Source organism: Phyllobates terribilis, unplaced genomic scaffold (assembly GCF_046119375.1).
Source record: "Phyllobates terribilis strain yellow unplaced genomic scaffold, ASM4611937v1 Scaffold_25__1_contigs__length_18738178, whole genome shotgun sequence".
In the NCBI taxonomy this organism is placed as follows: Eukaryota; Metazoa; Chordata; class Amphibia; order Anura; family Dendrobatidae; genus Phyllobates; species Phyllobates terribilis.
Genome location: NW_027362785.1, coordinates 9475826 through 9500692, shown reverse-complemented (window position 1 = coordinate 9500692; position 24867 = coordinate 9475826). Strand labels below are relative to the sequence as shown.

General features: G+C 48.1%; 1 protein-coding gene across 2 annotated transcripts in view; it reads right to left on the bottom strand.

Annotated features, from left to right (window-relative positions):
• The window catches only part of PECAM1 (platelet and endothelial cell adhesion molecule 1), a 104145-nt gene that overhangs the window by 59006 nt on the left and 20272 nt on the right, over positions 1–24867 (bottom strand). Inside the window, exons 10-13 of one of the 2 annotated variants that reach the window (XM_073660310.1) lie at positions 24453–24480; positions 22449–22519; positions 20742–20801; positions 20589–20657 (exon numbers count right to left, since the gene is read on the bottom strand). In XM_073660310.1, the coding sequence (XP_073516411.1) occupies positions 20589–20657; positions 20742–20801; positions 22449–22519; positions 24453–24480 (228 nt within the window). The remainder of the gene's footprint in view (positions 1–20588; positions 20658–20741; positions 20802–22448; positions 22520–24452; positions 24481–24867) is intronic. The other variant, XM_073660311.1, reaches the window with a different exon arrangement.

The following is a 24867-nucleotide window of genomic DNA, read 5'->3' as shown; positions in this document are numbered from 1 at the left end:
CATCCCACTATACAGTATACAGTGCATCCCCTATACAGTATACACTGCATTCCCCTATACAGTATACACTGCATCCCCCTATACAGTATACAGTGCATCCCTCTATACAGTATACACTGCGTCCCCCTATACAGTATACACTGCATCCCCCTAAACAGTATACACTGCATCCCCTATACAGTATACACTGCATCCCCCTATACAGTATACAGTGCATCCCCCTATACAGTATACAGTGCATCCCCCTATACAGTATACAGTGCATCCCCCTATACAGTATACACTGGATCCCTCTATACAGTATACACTGCATCCCCCTATACAGTAAACACTGCATCCCCCTAAACAGTATACACTGCATCCCCTATACAGTATACACTGCATCCCCCTATACAGTATACACTGCATCCCCCTATACAGTATACAGTGCATCCCCTATACAGTATACACTGCATCCCCCTTATACAGTATACACTGCACCCCCTATACAGTATACAGTGCACCCCCTATACAGTATGCACTGCATCCCCTATACAGTATACACTGCATCCCTTATACATTATACACTGCATCCCCTATACAGTATACACTGCATCCCCTATACAGTATACACTGCATCCCCCTATACAGCATAAAGTGCATCCCCATAAACAGTATACACTGCATCCCCCTATACAGAATACAGTGCATCCCCCTATACAGTATACACTGCATCCCCTATACAGTATACAATGCATCCCCCTATACAGTATACATTGCATCCCCTATACAGTATACACTGCATCCCTTATACATTATACACTGCATCCCCTATACAGTATACACTGCATCCCCCTATACAGTATACACTGCATCCCCCTATACAGCATAAAGTGCATCCCCATAAACAGTATACACTGCATCCCCCTATACAGTATACACTGCATCCCCCTATACAGTATACACTGCATCCCCCTATACAGCATAAAGTGCATCACCATAAACAGTATACACTGCATCCCCCTATACAGTATACATTGCATCCCCATATACAGTATACACTGCATCCCCTATACAGTATACACTGCATCCCCCTATACAGTATATCCCCTATACAGTATACACTGCATCCCCCTATACAGTATACACTGCATCCTCCTATACAGTATACACTGCATCCCCCTATACAGTATACACTGCATCCCCCTATACAGTATTCAGTGCATCCCCCTATACAGTAAACACTGCATCCCCCTAAACAGTATACACTGCATCCCCTATACAGTATACACTGCATCCCCCTATACAGTATACACTGCATCCCCCTATACAGTATACAGTGCATCCCCTATACAGTATACACTGCATCCCCCTTATACAGTATACACTGCACCCCCCTATACAGTATACAGTGCACCCCCTATACAGTATGCACTGCATCCCCTATACAGTATACACTGCATCCCTTATACATTATACACTGCATCCCCTATACAGTATACACTGCATCCCCCTATACAGTATACACTGCATCCCCCTATACAGCATAAAGTGCATCCCCATAAACAGTATACACTGCATCCCCCTATACAGAATACAGTGCATCCCCCTATACAGTATACACTGCATCCCCTATACAGTATACAATGCATCCCCCTATACAGTATACAGTGCATCCCCTATACAGTATACACTGCATCCCTTATACATTATACACTGCATCCCCTATACAGTATACACTGCATCCCCCTATACAGTATACACTGCATCCCCCTATACAGCATAAAGTGCATCCCCATAAACAGTATACACTGCATCCCCCTATACAGTATACACTGCATCCCCCTATACAGTATACACTGCATCCCCCTATACAGCATAAAGTGCATCCCCATAAACAGTATACACTGCATCCCCCTATACAGTATACATTGCATCCCCATATACAGTATACACTGCATCCCCTATACAGTATACACTGCATCCCCCTATACAGTATATCCCCTATACAGTATACACTGCATCCCCCTATACAGTATACACTGCATCCTCCTATACAGTATACACTGCATCCCCCTATACAGTATACACTGCATCCCCCTGTACAGTATACAGTGCATCCCCCTATACAGTATTCAGTGCATCCCCCTATACAGTATACACTACATCCCCCTATACAGTATACAGTGCATCCCCCTATACAGTATACACTGCATCCCCCTATACAGTATACAGTGCACCCCCCTATACAGTATACACTGCATCCCCCTATACAGTATACAGTGCATCCCCCTATACAGTATACACTGCATTCCCCTAGACAGTATAAAGTGCATCCCCATATAAAGTATACAGTGCATCCCCTTATACAGTATACACTGCATCCCCTATACAGTACATCCCCCTATACAGTATACACTGCACCCTCCTATACAGTATACAGTGCATCCCCATATACAGTATACATTGCACCCTCCTATACAGTATACAGTGCATCCCCTTATACAGTATACACTGCATCCCCTATACAGTATACACTGCATCCCCCTATACAGTATACACTGCACCCCCAATACAGTATACACTGCTTCCCCCTATACAGCATAAAGTGCACCCCCCTATACAGTATACAGTGCATCCCCTTATACAGTATACAGTGCATCCCCTTATACAGTATACACTGCACCCTCCTATACAGTATACAGTGCATCCCCTTATACAGTATACACTGCATCCCATATACAGTATACACTGCATCCCCCTATACAGTATAAAGTGCATCCCCCTATACAGTATACAGTGCATCCCCCTATACAGTGCATCCCCTTATACAGTGTACACTGCATCCCCTATACAGTATACAGTGCATCCCCCTATACAGTATACACTGCACCCTCCTATACAGTATACACTGCATCCCCCTATACAGTATACACTGCATCCCCCTATACAGTATACACTGCATCCCCCTATACAGTATACACTGCACCCTCCTATACAGTATACAGTGCATCCCCCTATACAGTATACACTGCACCCTCCTATACAGTATACAGTGCATCCCCTTATACAGTATACACTGCATCCCCTATACAGTATACACTGCATCCCCCTATACAGTATACACTGCACCCCCCTATACAGTATACACTGCACCCCCCTATACAGCATAAAGTGCATCCCCCTATACAGTATACAGTGCATCCCCCTATACAGTATACAGTGCATCCCCCTATACAGTATACACTGCACCCCCCTATACAGTATACACTGCATCCCCCTGTACAGCATAAAGTGCATCCCCATACACAGTATAGAGTGCATCCCCTTATAAAGTATACACTGCATCCCCTATACAGTATACAGTGCATCCCCCTATACAGTATACACTGCATTCCCCTATACAGTATACAGTGCATCCCCCTATAGAGTATACAGTGCATGTCCATATACAGTATACACTGCATCCCCTTATACAGTATACACTGCATCCACCTATACAGTATACACTGAATCCCCTATACAGTATACACTGCATCCCCCTATACAGTATACACTGCATCCCCTTATACAGTATACACTGCATCCCCTTATACAGTAGACACTGCACCCCTCTATACAGTATACATTGCATCCCCCTATACAGGATAAAGTGCATCCCCCTATACAGTATACACTGCATCCCCTATACAGTATACACTGCACCCCCTATACAGTATACAGTGCATCCACTATACAGTATACAGTGCATCCCCCTATACAGTATACACTGCATCCCCTATACAGTATACACTGCACCCCCCTATACAATATACACTGCATCCCCCTATACAGTATACACTGCATCCTCCTATACAGTATACAGTGCATCCCCCTATACAGTATACAGTGCATCTCCCTATACAGTATACAGTGCATCCCCCTATACAGTATACACTGCATCCCCCTATACAGTATACATTGCATAACCTATACAGTATACACTGCATCCCCCTACACAGTATACACTGCACCCCCCTATACAGTATACAGTGCATCCCCTATACAGTATACAGTGCATCCTCCTATACAGTATACAGTGCATCCCCCTATACAGTATACACAGCATCCCCCTATACAATATACACTGCATCCCCCTATACAATATACACTGCATCCCCCTATACAGTATACACTGCATCCCCCTATACAGTATACACTGCATCCTCCTATACAGTATACAGTGCATCCCCCTATACAGTATACAGTGTATCTCCCTATACAGTATACAGTGCATCCCCCTATATAGTATACACTGCATCCCCCTATACAGTATACAGTGCATCCCCCTATACAGTATACACTGCACCCCCCTATACAGTATACACTGCACCCCCCTATACAGTATACACTGCATCCCCCTATACAGTATACACTGCATCCCCTATACAGTATACACTGCACCCCCTATACAGTATACAGTGCATCCCCTATACAGTATACAGTGCATTCCCCTATACAGTATACACTGCATCCCCTATACAGTATACACTGCACCCCCCTATACAATATACACTGCATCCCCCTATACAGTATACACTGCATCCTCCTATACAGTATACAGTGCATCCCCCTATACAGTATACAGTGCATCTCCCTATACAGTATACAGTGCATCCCCCTATACAGTATACACTGCATCCCCCTATACAGTATACATTGCATCCCCTATACAGTATACACTGCATCCCCCTACACAGTATACACTGCACCCCCCTATACAGTATACAGTGCATCCCCTATACAGTATACAGTGCATCCCCCTATACAGTATACAGTGCATCCCCCTATACAGTATACACAGCATCCCCCTATACAATATACACTGCATCCCCCTATACAATATACACTGCATCCCCCTATACAGTATACACTGCATCCCCCTATACAGTATACACTGCATCCTCCTATACAGTATACAGTGCATCCCCTATACAGTATACAGTGTATCTCCCTATACAGTATACAGTGCATCCCCCTATATAGTATACACTGCATCCCCCTATACAGTATACAGTGCATCCCCCTATACAGTATACACTGCATCCCCCTATACAGCATAAAGCGCATCCCCATATACAGAATACAGCCCATCTCCATATACAATATACACTGCATCCCCCTATACAGTATACACTGCATCTCCATATACAGTATACAGTGCATCCCCCTATACAGTATACACTGCATCTCCCTATACAGTCTACACTGCATCCCCCTATACAGTATACAGTGCATCTCCCTATACAGTATACAGTGCATCCCCCTATACAGTATACAGTGCATCCCTCTATACAGTATACAGTGCATCCCCTATATAGCATAAAGTGCATCCCTCTATACAGTATACACTGCATCCCCCTATGCAGTATACAGTGCATCCCCTATATAGCATAAAGTGCATCCCTCTATACAGTATACACTGCATCCCCCTATATCACATAAAGTGCATCCCAATATACAGTATACACTGCATCCCCCTATACAGTATACAGTGCATCCCCCTATATAGCATAAAGTGCATCCCCCTATACAGTATACAGTGCATTCCCTTATACAGTATACACTGCATCCCCCTATACAGTATACACTGCATCCCCCTATACAGTATACACTGCATCCCCCTATACAGCATAAAGTGCATCCCCCTATACAGTATACAGTGCATCCCCTACACAGTATACAGTGCATCCCCCTATACAGTATACACTGCATCCCCCTATACAGTATACACTGCATCTCCATATACAGTATACAGTGCATCTCCATATACAGTATACACTGCATCCCCCTATACAGTATACACTGCATCTCCATATACAGTATACACTGCATCCCCCTATACAGTATACACTGCATCTCCCTATACAGTATACACTGCATCCCCCTATACAGTATACAGTGCATCTCCCTATACAGTATACAGTGCATCCCCCTATATAGCATAAAGTGCATCCCCCTATACAGTATACACTGCATCCCCCTATGCAGTATACAGTGCATCCCCCTATATCGCATAAAGTGCATCCCAATATACAGTATACACTGCATCCCCCTATACAGTATACAGTGCATCCCCCTATATAGCATAAAGTGCATCCCCCTATACAGTATACAGTGCATCCCCCTATACAGTATACACTGCATCCCCTATAAAGTATACACTGCATCCCCTATACAGTATACACTGCATCCCCCTATACAGTATACACTGCATCCCCCTATACAGTATACAGTGCATCTCCATATACAGTATACACTACATCCCCCTATACAGTATACACTGCATCCCTCTATACAGTATACACTGCATCCCCTATACAGTATACACTGCATCCCCCTATACAGTATACACTGCACACCCCTATACAGTATACACTGCATCCCCCTATATAGTATACACTGCATCCCCCTATACAGTATACACTGCATCCCCCTGTACAGCATAAAGTGCATCCCCATATACATTATACACTACATCCCCCTATACAGTGCATCTCCATATACAGCATACACTGCATCCCCCTATACAGTATACACTGCATCCCCCTATACAGTATACACTGCATCCCCCTATACAGTATACACTGCATCCCCCTATACAGTATACACTGCATCTCCCTATACAGTATACACTGCACCCCCCTATACAGCATACAGTGCATCTCCATATACAATATACACTGCATCCCCCTATACAGTATACACTACATCGCCCTATACAGTATACACTGCATCTCCATATACAGTATACACTGCATCCCCCTATACAGCATACACTGCATCCCCCTATACAGTATACACTGCATCCCCTATACAGTATACACTGCACCCCCCTATACAGTATACACTGCATCCCCCTATACAGCATAAAGTGCATCCCCATATACAGTATACAGCGCATCTCCCTATACAGTATACACTGCATCCCCGTATACACTGCATTCCCCTATACAGTATACAGTGCATCTCCATATACAGTATACACTGCATCCCCATATACAGTATACAGCGCATCTCCATATACAATATACACTGCATCCCCCTATACAGTATACACTGCATCCCCCTATACAGTATACACTGCATCTCCCTATACAGTATACACTGCATCCCCTATACAGTATACAGTGCATCCCCCTATACAGTATACAGTGCATCCCCCTATATAGCATAAAGTGCATCCCCCTATACAGTATACAGTGCATCCCCTACACAGTATACAGTGCATCCCCCTATACAGTATACACTGCATCCCCCTATACAGTATACACTGCATCTCCATATACAGTATACAGTGCATCTCCATATACAGTATACACTGCATCCCCCTATACAGTATACACTGCATCTCCATATACAGTATACACTGCATCCCCCTATACAGTATACACTGCATCTCCCTATACAGTATACACTACATCCCCCTATACAGTATACACTGCATCCCCCTATACAGTATACACTGCACCCCCCTATACAGCATACAGTGCATCCCCCTATACAGTATACACTGCATCTCCATATACAGTATACACTGCATCCCCCTATACAGTATACACTGCATCCCCCTATACAGTATACACTGCATCTCCCTATACAGTATACACTGCACCCCCCTATACAGCATACAGTGCATCTCCATATACAATATACACTGCATCCCCCTATACAGTATACACTACATCGCCCTATACAGTATACACTGCATCTCCATATACAGTATACACTGCATCCCCCTATACAGCATACACTGCATCCCCCTATACAATATACACTGCATCCCCTATACAGTATACACTGCACCCCCCTATACAGTATACACTGCATCCCCCTATACAGCATAAAGTGCATCCCCATATACAGTATACAGCGCATCTCCCTATACAGTATACACTGCATCCCCGTATACACTGCATTCCCCTATACAGTATACAGTGCATCTCCATATACAGTATACACTGCATCCCCATATACAGTATACAGCGCATCTCCATATACAATATACACTGCATCCCCCTATACAGTATACACTGCATCCCCCTATACAGTATACACTGCATCTCCCTATACAGTATACACTGCATCCCCTATACAGTATACAGTGCATCCCCCTATACAGTATACAGTGCATCCCCCTATATAGCATAAAGTGCATCCCCCTATACAGTATACAGTGCATCCCCTACACAGTATACAGTGCATCCCCCTATACAGTATACACTGCATCCCCCTATACAGTATACACTGCATCTCCATATACAGTATACAGTGCATCTCCATATACAGTATACACTGCATCCCCCTATACAGTATACACTGCATCTCCATATACAGTATACACTGCATCCCCCTATACAGTATACACTGCATCCCCCTATACAGTATACACTGCATCTCCCTATACAGTATACACTGCACCCCCCTATACAGCATACAGTGCATCCCCCTATACAGTATACACTGCATCCCCCTATACAGTATACACTGCATCCCCCTATACAGTATACACTGCATCCCCCTATACAGTATACACTGCATCTCCCTATACAGTATACACTGCCCCCCCCTATACAGCATACACTGCATCCCCCTATACAGTATACACTGCATCTCCATATACAGTATACACTGCATCCCCCTATACAGTATACACTGCATCCCCCTATACAGTATACACTGCATCTCCCTATACAGTATACACTGCACCCCCCTATACAGCATACAGTGCATCTCCATATACAATATACACTGCATCCCCCTATACAGTATACACTACATCGCCCTATACAGTATACACTGCATCTCCATATACAGTATACACTGCATCCCCCTATACAGCATACACTGCATCCCCCTATACAGTATACACTGCATCCCCTATACAGTATACACTGCACCCCCCTATACAGTATACACTGCATCCCCCTATACAGCATAAAGTGCATCCCCATATACAGTATACAGCGCATCTCCCTATACAGTATACACTGCATCCCCGTATACACTGCATTCCCCTATACAGTATACAGTGCATCTCCATATACAGTATACACTGCATCCCCATATACAGTATACAGCGCATCTCCATATACAATATACACTGCATCCCCCTATACAGTATACAGTGCATCCCCCTATACAGTATACAGTGCATCCCCCTATACAGTATACACTGCATCTCCCTATACAGTATACACTGCATCCCCCTATACAGTATACAGTGCTTCCCCCTATACAGTATACACGTCATTCCCCTATACAGTATACAGTGCATCCCCCTATACAGTATACACTGCATCCCCCTATACAGTATACACTGCATCTCCCTATACAGTATACAGTGCTTCCCCCTATACAGTATACAGTGCATCCCCTATACAGTATACAGTGCATCCCCCTATACAGTATACAGTGCATCCCCCTATACAGTATACACTGCATCCCCCTATACAGTATACACTGCATCCCTCTATACAGTATACACTGCATCCCCTATACAGTATACAGTGCATCCTCTATACAGTGCATCCCCCTATACAGTATACACTGCATCCCCCTATACAGTATACACTGCATCACTCTATACAGTATACACTGCATCCCCCTATACAGTATACACTGCATCCCCTATACAGTATACACTGCATCCCCCTATACAGTATACACTGCATCCCCCTATACAGTATACACTGCACCCCCCTATACAGCATACACTGCATCCCCCTATACAGTATACACTGCATCCCCTATACAGTATACACTGCACCCCCCTATACAGTATACACTGCATCCCCATATACAGTATACAGCGCATCTCCCTATACAGTATACACTGCATCCCCGTATACACTGCATCCTTCTATACATTATACAGTGCATCTCCATATACAGTATACACTGCATCCCCATATACAGTATACAGCGCATCTCCATATACAATATACACTGCATCCCCCTATACAGTATACAGTGCATCCCCCTATACAGTATACAGTGCATCCCCCTATACAGTATACACTGCATCTCCCTATACAGTATACACTGCATCCCCCTATACAGTATACAGTGCTTCCCCCTATACAGTATACACGTCATTCCCCTATACTGTATACACTGCACCCCCTATACAGTATACACTGCAACTCCCTATACAGTATAAACTGCATCCCCCTATACAGTATACAGTGCTTCCCCCTATACAGTATACAGTGCTTCCCCCTATACAGTATACAGTGCATCCCCTATACAGTATACAGTGCATCCCCCTATACAGTATACACTGCATCCATTATACAGTATACACTGCATCCCCTATACTGTATACACTGCACCCCCTATACAGTATACAGTGCATCCCCTATACAGTATACACTGCTTCCCCCTATACAGTATACACTGCATCCCCCTATACAGTGCATCCCCCTATACAGTATACACTGCATCCCCCTATACAGTATACAGTGCATCCCCCTATACAGTATACACTGCACCCCCCTATACAGTATACACTGCATCCCCCTATACAGCATAAAGTGCATCCCCATATACAGAATACAGCGCATCTCCCTATACAGTACACTGCATCCCCGTATACACTGCATCCCCCTATACAGTATACAGTGCATCTCCATATACAGTATACACTGCATCCCCATATACAGTATACAGCGCATCTCCATAAACCGTATACACTGCATCCCCCTATACAGTATACACTGCATCCCCCTATACAGTATACACTGCATCACCCTATACAGTATACACTGCATCCCCCTATACAGTATACAGTGCATCCCCCTATACAGTATACACTGCATCCTCCTATACAGTATACACTACATCCCTCTATACAGTATACACTGCATCCCCCTATACAGTATACACTGCATCCCCCTATACAGTATACACTGCATCCCTCTATACAGTATACACTGCATCTCCCTATACAGTATACAGTGCTTCCCCCTATACAGCATAAAGTGTGTCCCCATATACAGTATACAGTGTATCTCCCTATACAGTATACAGTGCATCCCCCTATACAGTATACACTGCATCCCCCTATACAGTATACACTGCACCCCCCTATACAGTATACACTGCATCCCCCTATACAGCATAAAGTGCATCCCCATATACAGAATACAGCGCATCTCCCTATACAGTACACTGCATCCCCGTATACACTGCATCCCCCTATACAGTATACAGTGCATCTCCATATACAGTATACAGCGCATCTCCATAAACAGTATACACTGCATCCCCCTATACAGTATACACTGCATCCCCCTATACAGTATACAGTGCATCCCCCTATACAGTATACAGTGCATCCCCCTATACAGTATACACTGCACCCCCTATACAGTATACAGTGCATCCCCTATACAGTATACAGTGCATCCCCTATACAGTATACACTGCATCCCCCTATACAGTATACACTGCATCCCCCTATACAGTATACAGTGCTTCCCCTATACAGTATACAGTGCATCCCCTATACAGTATACACTGCATTCCCCTATACTGTATACACTGCACCCCCCTATACAGTATACACTGCATCTCCCTATACAGAATACACTGCATCCCCCTATACAGTATACAGTGCTTCCCCTATACAGTATACAGTGCATCCCCTATACAGTATACAGTGCATCCCCCTATACAGTATACAGTGCTTCCCCTATACAGTATACACTGCATCTCCCTATACAGTATACACTGCATCTCCCTATACAGTATACACTGCATCTCCCTATACAGTATACACTGCATCTCCCTATACAGTATACACTGCATCCCCCTATACAGTATACAGCGCATCTCCCTATACAGTATACAGTGTATCTCCCTATACAGTATACAGTGCATCCACTATACAGTATACAGTGCATCCCATATACAGTATACAGTGCATCCCCTATACAGTATACACTGCATCCCCCTATACAGTATACACTGCATCCCCCTATACAGTATACACTGCATTCCCTATACAGTATACAGTGCACCCCCCTATACAGTATACAGTGCATCCCCCTATACAGTATACACTGCATCTCCCTATACAGTATACACTGCATCTCCCTATACAGTATACACTGCATCCCCCTATACAGTATACAGCGCATCTCCCTATACAGTATACAGTGTATCTCCCTATACAGTATACAGTGCATCCACTATACAGTATACAGTGCATCCCATATACAGTATACAGTGCATCCCCTATACAGTATACACTGCATCCCCCTATACAGTATACAGCGCATCTCCCTATACAGTATACAGTGCATCCCCCCGTACAGTATACACTGCATCCCCCTATACAGTATACAGTGCATCCCCTTATACAGTATACAGTGCATCCCCTTATACAGTATACACTACATCCCCTATACAGTATACACTGCATCCCCTATACAGTATACACTGCATTTCCCTATACAGTATACAGTGCATCCCCCTATACAGTATACACTGCATCCCCTATACAGTATACACTGCATCCCCCTATACAGTATACACTGCATCCCCCTATACAGTATACACTACATCCCCCTATACAGCATACACTGCACCCCCTATACAGTATACACTACATCCCCCTATACAGTATACAGTGCATCCCCCTATACAGTATACACTGCATCCCCTATACATTATACACTACATCCCCGTATACACTGCATCCCCCTATACAGTATACACTACATCCCCCTATACAGCATACACTGCACCCCCCTATACAGTATACACTGCATCCCCCTATACAGTATACAGTGCATCCCCTTATACAGTATACACTGCATCCCCCTATACAGTATACACTGCATCCCCCTATACAGCATACACTGCATCCCCCTATACAGTATACACTGCATCCCCCTATACAGTATACAGTGCATCCCCCTATACAGTATACACTGCATCCCCTATACATTATACACTACATCCCCGTATACAGTGCATCCCCTTATACAGTATACACTGCATCCCCCTATACAGTATACATTGCATCTCCTTATACAGTATACACTGCATCCCCCTATACAGTATACACTGCATCCCCTATACAGTATACAGTGCTTCCCCCTATACAGCATACAGTGCATCCCCCTATACAGTATACACTGCACCCCCCTATACAGTATACACTACATCCCCTATTCAGTATACAGTGCATCCCCCTATACAGCATACACTGCATCCCCCTATACAGTATACACTGCATCTCCATATACAGTATACACTGCATCCCCCTATAAAGTATATACCGAATCCCCTATACAGTATACACTGCACCCCCTATACAGTATACACTGCATCCCCTATGTAGCATCGGCGTCTCTGCCCCGTTCTAGGCAGAGACGCCGTCCCTCTCACCTCCCCGCTCCTGGCGCGGCGTCCTCCAGCGCTTCTCTCCCCGCTGCTTCCGGCACGCGCTCCTTCCCCGGCAGTGTGCTTAGGGCGTGCGCGCGCGCGCTCCCCCTCTCTTAAAGGGACCGCGCGCGCCGTCCTAAGGAGTCCCCGGCCAATTGCCGGAGGACCTCCCATATAAAAGGCACCTCCTCCAAAATGGAGGTGCCCGAGCAATGTTGTTGCACTGTTCACTACTCTGCTTCAGCCCTCCGGCCGTATTAAAGATGAACTTGCCGGTCGGGACATTCCTACCACTCTCGATGACCTAATAACTCTTGCCACCCGGATTGACCTGCGGTTCCAGGAGCGTGCCAAAGAGGTCACCCGTGAGAGGAGGTTACCACGTCTAGCTCCTACTTTTCAGAAACCCGTCACTCCCTCCGTCTCTCTTCAGCTACACTCTCCTGAGCCTATGCAGGTCGACCAGACCAAGATGGTCGGTTCTCGCCAAGAATCTCGCCGAGCCGAGGGAAGCTGTTTCTACTGTGGCAGTATGAAGCACTTCATCCGTTCCTGCCCGGAAAAGCCGGGAAACGCCAGTGTCTAGGACCACTCGGAGAGGTCGTCCTAGACAAAAGTAAGCCCTCTCCGTCTCTGACCTTACCGGTTTCTATTGCTTGGGGAGAAAACCGTCTCTTTGAACTCGACCATCTGGATTCTGGAGCTGCTGGAAACCTCATCTCCCAGTCTCTGGTAGAGAGAAACCATATTCCCACCAAGTCCCTGGCTGAACCATTGTCAGTCGCCTCCGTGGATGGAAGACTTCTCTCGGAGACCATCCTGCTCATCACCGAACCCATAACCCTGCAGGTGGGAATGCTGCACTCTGAGGAGATCTCATTCCATGTGCTGTCCGGACTTTCTCACTCCCTGTTGCTAGGTCTACCTTGGCTCCAGACACATGAACCCGTATTGAACTGGCGGTCCGGTGAAGTACTCCGATGGGGTCCTGACTGCCATAGGACCTGCCTGGTCCCGGTCCGTCCACTTCGCCCTCAGCCTACTCCAGCTAACTTACCTGGTCTCCCGGCTCCCTAATGGCCCTATGCGGACGTCTTCGGTAAGAAGGAAGCTGAGACGTTGCCACCCCATAGGCCATACGATTGCCCGATCGACCTGGTACCTGGCACCACTCCTCCCCGTGGGCGTATCTACCCGTTGTCTGCAGCCGAGACCCGAGCCATGTCTGAGTACATAGAGGAGAATCTGGCTAGGGGATTTATCTGAAAATCTACCTCCCCGGCTGGAGCCGGATTCTTCTTTGTCAAAAAGAAAGACGGCTCGCTACGTCCCTGTATTGACTACAGAGGACTCAATCTCATCACGGTAAAAAACAAATATCCCCTGCCACTCATCTCCGAATTGTTTGACCGTCTCAAGGGCGCCAGGATCTTCTCCAAGCTGGATCTACGAGGAGCGTATAATCTGGTCCGTATCCGTCAAGGAGACGAGTGGAAGACGGCATTCAATACCCGGGACGGTCACTACGAGTACCTTGTGATGCCCTTCGGTCTCTGTAATGCTCCCGCGGTCTTTCAGGAACTAGTCAACGACATCTTCCGTGACCTCCTGTACTCCTGCGTAGTGGTATACCTGGACGATATCTTGGTCTTCTCTCCGGATCTCCCCACACACCGGAGGGATGTTCGTCAGGTCCTGCTTAGGCTTCGGCAGAACCACCTTTACGCCAAATACGAGAAGTGCCTCTTCGATCAGACCTCCCTTCCGTTCTTGGGCTATGTCATCTCCCAAACAGGTCTGCAAATGGATCCCGAGAAGCTCTCTTCCGTTCTAAAATGGACTCGTCCTGAAGGTTTGAAGGCGATACAGCGATTCCTGGGCTTCGCTAATTATTATCGTCTTTTCATCCCACACTTCTCGTCTCGGACTGCTCCCATATCTGCACTTACCCGTAAGGGGGCTAACCCCAGGACATGGTCGCCTGAAGCCGAGGAGGCCTTCCTTTCCCTAAAGAAAGCCTTCGCCTCTGCTCCCGTCCTGCACCGTCCGGACTGTAATAAACAATTCTACCTGGAGGTTGATGCCTCCTCCTCCGGAGCCGGAGCGGTGCTCACCCAGAAGTCTTCTACCGGGAGAATGGTAACGTGCGGCTTCTTCTCCAAAATCTTCTCCTCGTCGGAGTGCAACTACTCCATTGGAGACCGGGAATTGCTAGCCATCAAATTGGCACTGGGAGAGTGGCGCTATCTGCTTGAAGGGGCTCTCTACCCGGTAATTATCTACACGGATCACAAAAACCTGGCATATCTCCAAAATGCCCAGAGACTCAATCCTCGCCAGGCCCGGTGGTCGTTGTTTTTTGCCCGCTTCGACTTCATTCTTCATTTCCGTCCGGCGGACAAGAACGTCAAAGCTGATGCCTTGTCCCGATCCTTCCTGTCCTCCGATCAAGAGGAGGAACCTACGCACATCATCGACTCCTCCAAGGTGATGAATGTGGCCCCCTTGGATCTGACTCGTCTTCCACCCGGTAAGACGTTCGTAGCTGTGCCAGATCGGGAGAGGGTTCTTCGCTGGGGACATTCTTCTAAACTAGCTGGCCATGCTGGCCAAAAGAAGACCTTCCAACTTATTACCCGGCATTACTGGTGGCCTACCCTGCGTAAGGACGTGGTAGACTTCGTCGCGGCCTGTTCATCCTGTGCCCGTAACAAAGTTCCCCGACATCTACCTGCCGGCCATCTCTTGCCCCTTCCCGTACCTGCTGCTCCTTGGCAACACATCGCTATGGACTTTATCACCGACCTTCCAGTTTCTGCCGGTTGTACTGTCATTTGGGTTGTCGCTGACCGTTTTTCTAAGATGGCCCACTTCATTCCCCTGCCTGGTCTTCCGTCTGCACCCGAGCTGGCTAAAGACTTTATCCGCCACATCTTCTGTCTCCATGGTCTGCCCCTCCACATCGTGTCGGATCGTGGGGTTCAGTTCACCTCTCGCTTCTGGAGAGCCACATGTAAGCTGCTGGACATTACCCTGGATTTCTCCTCCGCTTACCACCCTCAGTCCAATGGTCAAGTGGAGCGGATCAATCAGATCTTGTCCAGCTACCTCCGGCACTTCGTTGATGCTCACCACTCGGACTGGGTGGATCTCCTACCATGGGCCGAGTTCTCTTATAACAACCATGAGAGCGAGTCCTCTTCCAAATCCCCGTTCTTTATAGTCGGTGGCCAACATCCCCGGATTCCACTTCCTGTCTCCGTTTCTGTGGACAACCCTGCTGCGGAGTCTCTTGTCAGCGAATTTTCTACTATTTGGGAGAGCACCAGGTCCGCTCTTCTTCTCTCCTCTGAGCGGATGAAGAGATATGCTGATAAGAGACGTCTGGATCCGCCCCAATTCCGTCCGGGAGACAAGGTTTGGCTCTCATCCAAACATGTGCGGCTCAAAGTACCCTCCTACAAGTTGGGTCCTCGATTCATCGGCCCCTTCGAAGTCCTCAGGCAAATTAACCCTGTGGCCTACAAATTAAAACTCCCGGCCACCCTACGGATCCCCAACTCCTTCCACGTATCTCTCCTCAAACCCGTTGTCTTTAACTTTTTTTCCAAAAATCCAGGTGCCCCTCCTGCTCCGGTTTCCGCTGATGACGTCTTTGAGGTAGAGAGTATTCTGGCCTCCAAGAGGGTAAGAGGAAAGACCTTTTTTCTGGTAGATTGGAAGGGGTTTGGTCCTGAGGAGAGAACTTGGGAACCCAGGGAGAACATCAACGCCCCGCTTCTCCTTGAGAAATTTCTTTCTGGCCAAAAAAAGAGGGGGCCTAAAGGGGGGGGTACTGTAGCATCGGCGTCTCTGCCCCGTTCTAGGCAGAGACGCCGTCCCTCTCACCTCCCCGCTCCTGGCGCGGCGTCCTCCAGCGCTTCTCTCCCCGCTGCTTCCGGCACGCGCTCCTTCCCCGGCAGTGTGCTTAGGGCGCGTGCGCGCACGCTCCCCCTCTCTTAAAGGGACCGCGCGCGCCGTCCTAAGGAGTCCCCGGCCAATTGCCGGAGGACCTCCCATATAAAAGGCACCTCCTCCAAAATGGAGGTGCCCGAGCAATGTTGTTGCACTGTTCACTACTCTGCTTCAGCCCTCAGGTCCCGTTGCCAGTTACCTGCCAGATTCCTGCCAGTTTGCTGTCTAATTCCTGCCTGATATCCTGAGGTCTGACGGTCTGCCTTACAACTCCTGTCAGTCTGTCTATGGACCAGCTTGCCCGCTCACCTGGGAGCGCTCATCTGCCGCCTGTCCGCTGGTCTTCCTGGAGGCTCTGCCGTCACGTGCTGTGACCACCCGTTTATCCAGAGACTCTCGCCTGCTCACCTGGGAGCTCACGTCTATCATCAGCCGCCACAGGTCGTACCAATCCTTTACCCAGAGACTGCCCCGGTCACTTGCCGTGACCATCTGCCCGTTCATCCAGAGACTGCCCCGGTCACTTGCCGTGACCTCCTGTCCGTTCATTCAGAGACTGTCCCAGTCACCTGCTGTGACCTCCTGCCCGTCTACCCTGGTCGCCACCCGCTCCCTTACAAGGACCGCCCCCTTGTATAGTAGCTCAGACGTTCCGCCTCCCAGACCCGTTACACCCTATACAGTATACACTACATCCCCTATACAGTATACACTGCATCCCCCTATACAGTATACACTGCATCCCCTTATACAGTATACAGTGCATCCCCCTATACAGTATACACTGCATCCCCTATACAGTATACACTGCATCCCCCTATACAGTATACACTGCATCCCCTATACAGTATACAGTGTATCTCCCTATACAGTATACACTGCATCCCCTATACAGTATACAGTGTATCTCCATATACAATATACACTGCATCCCCCTATACAGTATACACTGCATCTCCCTATACAGTATACACTGCATCCCCCTATACAGTATACACTGCATCCCCTATACAGTATACAGTGTATCTCCCTATACAGTATACACTGCATCCCCCTATACAGTATACACTGCATCCCCTATGCAGTATACACTGCACCCCCCTATACAGTATACACTGCATCCCCCTATACAGCATTAAGTGCATCCCCCTATACAGTGTACACTGCATCCCCTATACAGTATACACTGCATCCCCCTATACAGTATACACTGCACCCCCCTATACAGTATACACTGCATCCCCCTATACAGCATTAAGTGCATCTCCCTATACAGTATACAGTGCATCCCCTTATACAGTATACACTGCATTCCCCTATACAGCATACACTGCATCCCCCTATACAGCATAAAGTGCATCCCCCTATACAGCATACACTGCATCCCCTTATACAGTATACAGTGCATCCCCCTATACAGCATACACTGCATCCCCTTATACAGTATACACTGCATCCCCCTATACAGTATACACTGCATCCCCATATACAGTATACAGTGCATCCCCATATACAGTATACACTGCATCCCACTATACAGTATACACTGCACCCCCCTATACAGTATACAGTGCATCCCCCTATACAGTATACAGTGCATCCCCTATACAGTATACACCGCCCCCCTATACAGTATACTCTGCATCCCCTTATACAGTATACACTGCATCCCCCTATACAGTATACACTGCATCCCCCTATACAGTATACACTGCATCCCCCTATACAGTATACACTGCATCCCCTATACAGTATACACTGCATCCCCTTATACAGTATACACTGCATCCCCTTATACAGTATACACTGCATCCCCTATACAGTATACACTGCACCCCCCTATACAGTATACACTGCATCCCCCTATACAGTATACACTGCATCCCCCTATACAGCATACAGTGCATCCCCCTATACAGTATACAGTGCATCCCCCTATACAGTATACACTGCATCCCTTATACAGTATACACTGCATCCCTTATACAGTATACACTGCATCCCCCTATACAGCATAAAGTGCATCCCCATATACAGTATACAGCGCATCTCCATATACAATATACACTGCATCCCCCTATACAGTATACACTGCATCTCCCTATACAGTATACACTGCATCCCCTATACAGTATACACTACATCCCCCTATACAGTATACACTGCATCCCCTTATACAGTATACAGTGCATCCCCCTATACAGTATACACTGCATCCCCTATACAGTATACACTGCATCCCCCTATACAGTATACACTGCATCCCCTATACAGTATACAGTGTATCTCCCTATACAGTATACACTGCATCCCCTATACAGTATACAGTGTATCTCCATATACAATATACACTGCATCCCCCTATACAGTATACACTGCATCTCCCTATACAGTATACACTGCATCCCCCTATACAGTATACACTGCATCCCCTATACAGTATACAGTGTATCTCCCTATACAGTATACACTGCATCCCCCTATACAGTATACACTGCATCCCCTATACAGTATACACTGCACCCCCCTATACAGTATACACTGCATCCCCCTATACAGCATTAAGTGCATCCCCCTATACAGTATACAGTGCATCCCCTTATACAGTATACACTGCATTCCCCTATACAGCATACACTGCATCCCCCTATACAGCATAAAGTGCATCCCCCTATACAGCATACACTGCATCCCCTTATACAGTATACAGTGCATCCCCCTATACAGCATACACTGCATCCCCCTATACAGTATACACTGCATCCCCCTATACAGCATACACTGCATCCCCTTATACAGTATACAGTGCATCCCCCTATACAGCATACACTGCTTCCCCTTATACAGTATACACTGCATCCCCCTATACAGTATACACTGCATCCCCATATACAGTATACAGTGCATCCCCCTATACAGTATACACTGCATCCCCCTATACAGTATACAGTGCATCTCCCTATACAGTATACACTGCATCCCCCTATACAGTATACACTGCATCCCCCTATACAGTATACAGTGCATCCCCTATACAGTATACACTGCATCCCCTATACAGTATACACTGCATCCCCCTATACAGTATACACTACATCCCCCTATACAGTATACACTGCATCCCCCTATACAGTATACACCGCCCCCCTGCCGCATACAAGGGTTATGGTCAGTATTACACATGAGCTCTATACTGGGGGACGGTCCATTATTGGGGTCACCTTGGTCGGCTTCAGCACTGGTCCCGTCGGCCGCTGTGTGCGCCCCCTCTTGGTTGTGCTGGTTGTTTCCTGTAGAGAATGAAGTAGACAACATGGTGATAACACTGCATGGAGGGGACTGACCGCGGGACTACTGCACCCAGCATCCTCTACCTGAGCTCTGCTCTGCAGCCTTCACCACAATGTAACGCTCCTCATCATTCTCAGCACTACCTGTCATAGAAAGACAACGTGGTCACAGCCGAGACCCCGCAACAGAGGCGTCACAACAAGTCTGCAGCTCTGGAGGTGACTGGAGGAGAAGACACGATGTAACAGCAGAATAGTGACTGCAGCTCTGGAAGTGACTGGAGGATAAGACATGATGTAACAGCAGAATAGTGACTGCAGCTCCGGAGGTGACTGGAGGATGAGACACGATGTAACAGCAGAATAGTGACTGCAGCTCTGGAGGTGACTGGAGGATAAGACACGATGTAACAGCAGAATAGTGACTGCAGCTCCGGAGGTGACTGGAGGAGAAGACACGATGTAACAGCAGAATAGTGAGTGCAGCTCTGGAGGTGACTGGAGGAGAAGACAAGATGTAACAGCAGAATAGTGACTGCAGCTCTGGAGGTGACTGGAGGATAAGACACGATGTAACAGCAGAATAGTGACTGCAGCTCCGGAGGTGACTGGAGGAGAAGACACGATGTAACAGCAGAATAGTGAGTGCAGCTCTGGAGGTGACTGGAGGAGAAGACAAGATGTAACAGCAGAATAGTGACTGCAGCTCTGGAGGTGACTGGAGAATAAGACATGATGTAACAGCAGAATAGTGAGTGCAGCTATGGAAGTGACTGGAGGATGAGACACGATGTAACAGCAGAATAGTGACTGCAGCTCTGGAGGTGACTGGAGAATAAGACATGATGTAACAGTAGAATAGTGAGTGCAGCTCTGGAGGTGACTGGAGGATAAGACACAATGTAACAGCAGAATAGTGACTGCAGCTCTGGAGGTGACTGGAGGATAAGACATGATGTAACAGTAGAATAGTGAGTGCAGCTCTGGAGGTGACTGGGGGATAAGACACAATGTAACAGCAGAATAGTGACTGCAGCTCTGGAGGTGACTGGAGGATAAGACATGATGTAACAGTAGAATAGTGAGTGCAGCTCTGGAGGTGACTGGGGGATAAGACACAATGTAACAGCAGAATAGTGACTGCAGCTCTGGAGGTGACTGGAGGATAAGACATGATGTAACAGCAGAATAGTGACTGCAGCTCTGGAGGTGACTGCAGGATAAGACCTGATGTAACAGCAGAATAGTGACTGCAGCTCTGGAGGTGGCTGGAGGATAAGACATGATGTAACAGTAGAATAGTGACTGCAGCTCTGGAGGTGACTGCAGGATAAGACACGATGTAACAGCAGAATAATGACTGCAGCTCTGGAGGTGGCTGGAGGATAAGACATGATGTAACAGTAGAATAGTGAGTGCAGCTCTGGAGGTGGCTGGAGGATAAGACATGATGTAACAGCAGAATAGTGACTGCAGCTCTGGAGGTGGCTGGAGGATAAGACATGATGTAACAGCAGAATAGTGACTGCAGCTCTGGAGGTGACTGCAGGATAAGACCTGATGTAACAGCAGAATAGTGACTGCAGCTCTGGAGGTGGCTGGAGGATAAGACAATGTAACAGCAGAATAGTGACTGCAGCTCTGGAGGTGGCTGGAGGATAAGACATGATGTAACAGCAGAATAGTGACTGCAGCTCTGGAGGTGGCTGGAGGATAAGACACGATGTAACAGCAGAATAGTGAGTGCAGCTCTGGAGGTGACTCCTCCATTAGATGTAGCCCTGTTCTCACCTATTAATGGCTCCTCGCCTTTCGTCTCCTCCGCCGGCTTCTCACTGTTTGTGGTCGGGGGCTTTGATAATCTGTTAATTAAGGAGGAAAGACCGGCGATTACAGTGATTATTATGCAGGAATTGAGCGGCGTCCCCCCCTCCCCGGACAGATGATAGTGGCCCCTCCCGGACACATGATAGTGGCCCCCACCGGACAGATGATAGTGGCCCCTCCCTGACAGATGATAGTGGCCCCTCCCGGACAGATGACAGTGGCCCCTCCCGGACACATGATAGTGGCCCCCACCGGACAGATGATAGTGGCCCCTCCCTGACAGATGATAGTGGCCCCTCCCGGACAGATGATAGTGGCCCCTCCCGGACAGATGACAGTGGCCCCTCTCAGACAGATGATAGTGGCCCCTCCCAGACAGATGATAGTGGCCCCTCCCGGACAGATGATAGTGGCCCCTCCCGGACAGATGATAGTGGCCCCCACCGGACAGATGACAGTGGACCCTCCCTGACAGATGATAGTGGCCCCTCCCGGACAGATGACAGTGGCCCCTCTCAGACAGATGACAGTGGCCCCTCCCGGACAGATGATAGTGGCCCCTCCCGGACACATGATAGTGGCCCCCACCGGACAGATGATAGTGGCCCCTCCCGGACAGATGATAGTGGCCCCTCCCAGACAGATGATAGTGGCCCCTCCCAGACAGATGATAGTGGCCCCTCCCAGACAGATGATAGTGGCACCTCTCGGACAGATGATAGTGGCCCCTCCCGGACACATGATAGTGGCCCCCACCGGACAGATGATAGTGGCCCCTCCCGGACAGATGATAGTGGCCCCTCCCGGACACATGATAGTGGCCCCCACCGGACAGATGATAGTGGCCCCTCCCGGACAGATGATAGTGGCCCCTCCCAGACAGATGATAGTGGCCCCTCCCGGACAGATGACAGTGGCCCCTCCCGGACAGATGATAGTGGCCCCTCCCGGACACATGATAGTGGCCCCCACCGGACAGATGATAGTGGCCCCTCCCGGACAGATGATAGTGGCCCCTCCCAGACAGATGATAGTGGCCCCTCCCGGACAGATGACAGTGGCCCCTCCCAGACAGATGATAGTGGCCCCTCCCGGACAGATGATAGTGGCACCTCTCGGACACATGATAGTGGCCCCCACCGGACAGATGATAGTGGCCCCCACCGGACAGATGACAGTGGCCCCTCTCGGACAGATGATAGTGGCCCCTCCCTGACAGATGATAGTGGCCCCTCCCGGACAGATGATAGTGGCCCCTCCCGGACAGATGATAGTGGCCCCTCCCGGACACATGATAGTGGCCCCCACCGGACAGATGATAGTGGCCCCTCCCGGACAGATGATAGTGGCCCCTCCCAGACAGATGATAATGGCCCCTCCCTGACAGATGATAGTGGCCCCTCCCGGACACATGATAGTGGCCCCCACCGGACAGATGACAGTGGACCCTCCCTGACAGATGATAGTGGCCCCTCCCGGACAGATGACAGTGGCCCCTCTCAGACAGATGATAGTGGCCCCTCCCGGACAGATGATAGTGGCCCCTCCCAGACAGATGATAATGGCCCCTCCCTGACAGATGATAGTGGCCCCTCCCGGACAGATGATAGTGGCCCCTCCCGGACAGATGATAGTGGCCCCTCCCGGACAGATGATAGTGGCCCCTCCCGGATAGATGATAGTGACCCCTCCTGGACAGATGATAGTGGCCCCCACCGGACAGATGATAGTGGCCCCTCCCAGACAGATGATAGTGGCCCCTCCCGGACAGATGATAGTGGCCCCTCCTGGACAGATGATAGTAGCCCCTCCCGGACAGATGATAGTGGCCCCCACCGGACAGATGATAGTGGCCCCCACCGGACAGATGAAAGTGGCCCCCACCGGACAGATGATAGTGGTCCCTCCCGGACACATGATACTGACCCCTCCCGGACACATGATAGTGGCCCCCACCGGACAGATTACCTGATCTTCTTCGGTGTGATGTCTTTACCTGCAAAAAAAAGAGAAAATTAAACTTCCAGGATTTAAAGCAAATTTCACAAAGGTGGATACACAGAAGGGTGCAAGAACCTCCACAAACCAGGACCACCAGGGATGTTATCATTAACCCTTCCACAAACCCGGAGCACCAGGAATATTATCATTAACATTTCCACAAACTCGGAGCACCAGGGATGTTATCATTAACCCATCTACTCCCCTAGACCACCAGACATGCTACCAGTAACCAATCTACTACCTTAGACCACCAGGGATGTTATCATTAACCCACCAACTACCCTAGACCACCAGGGATGTTATCATTAACCCATTCACTACCCTAGACCACCAGGGATGTTATCATTAACCCACCTACTACCCTAGACCACCAGGGATG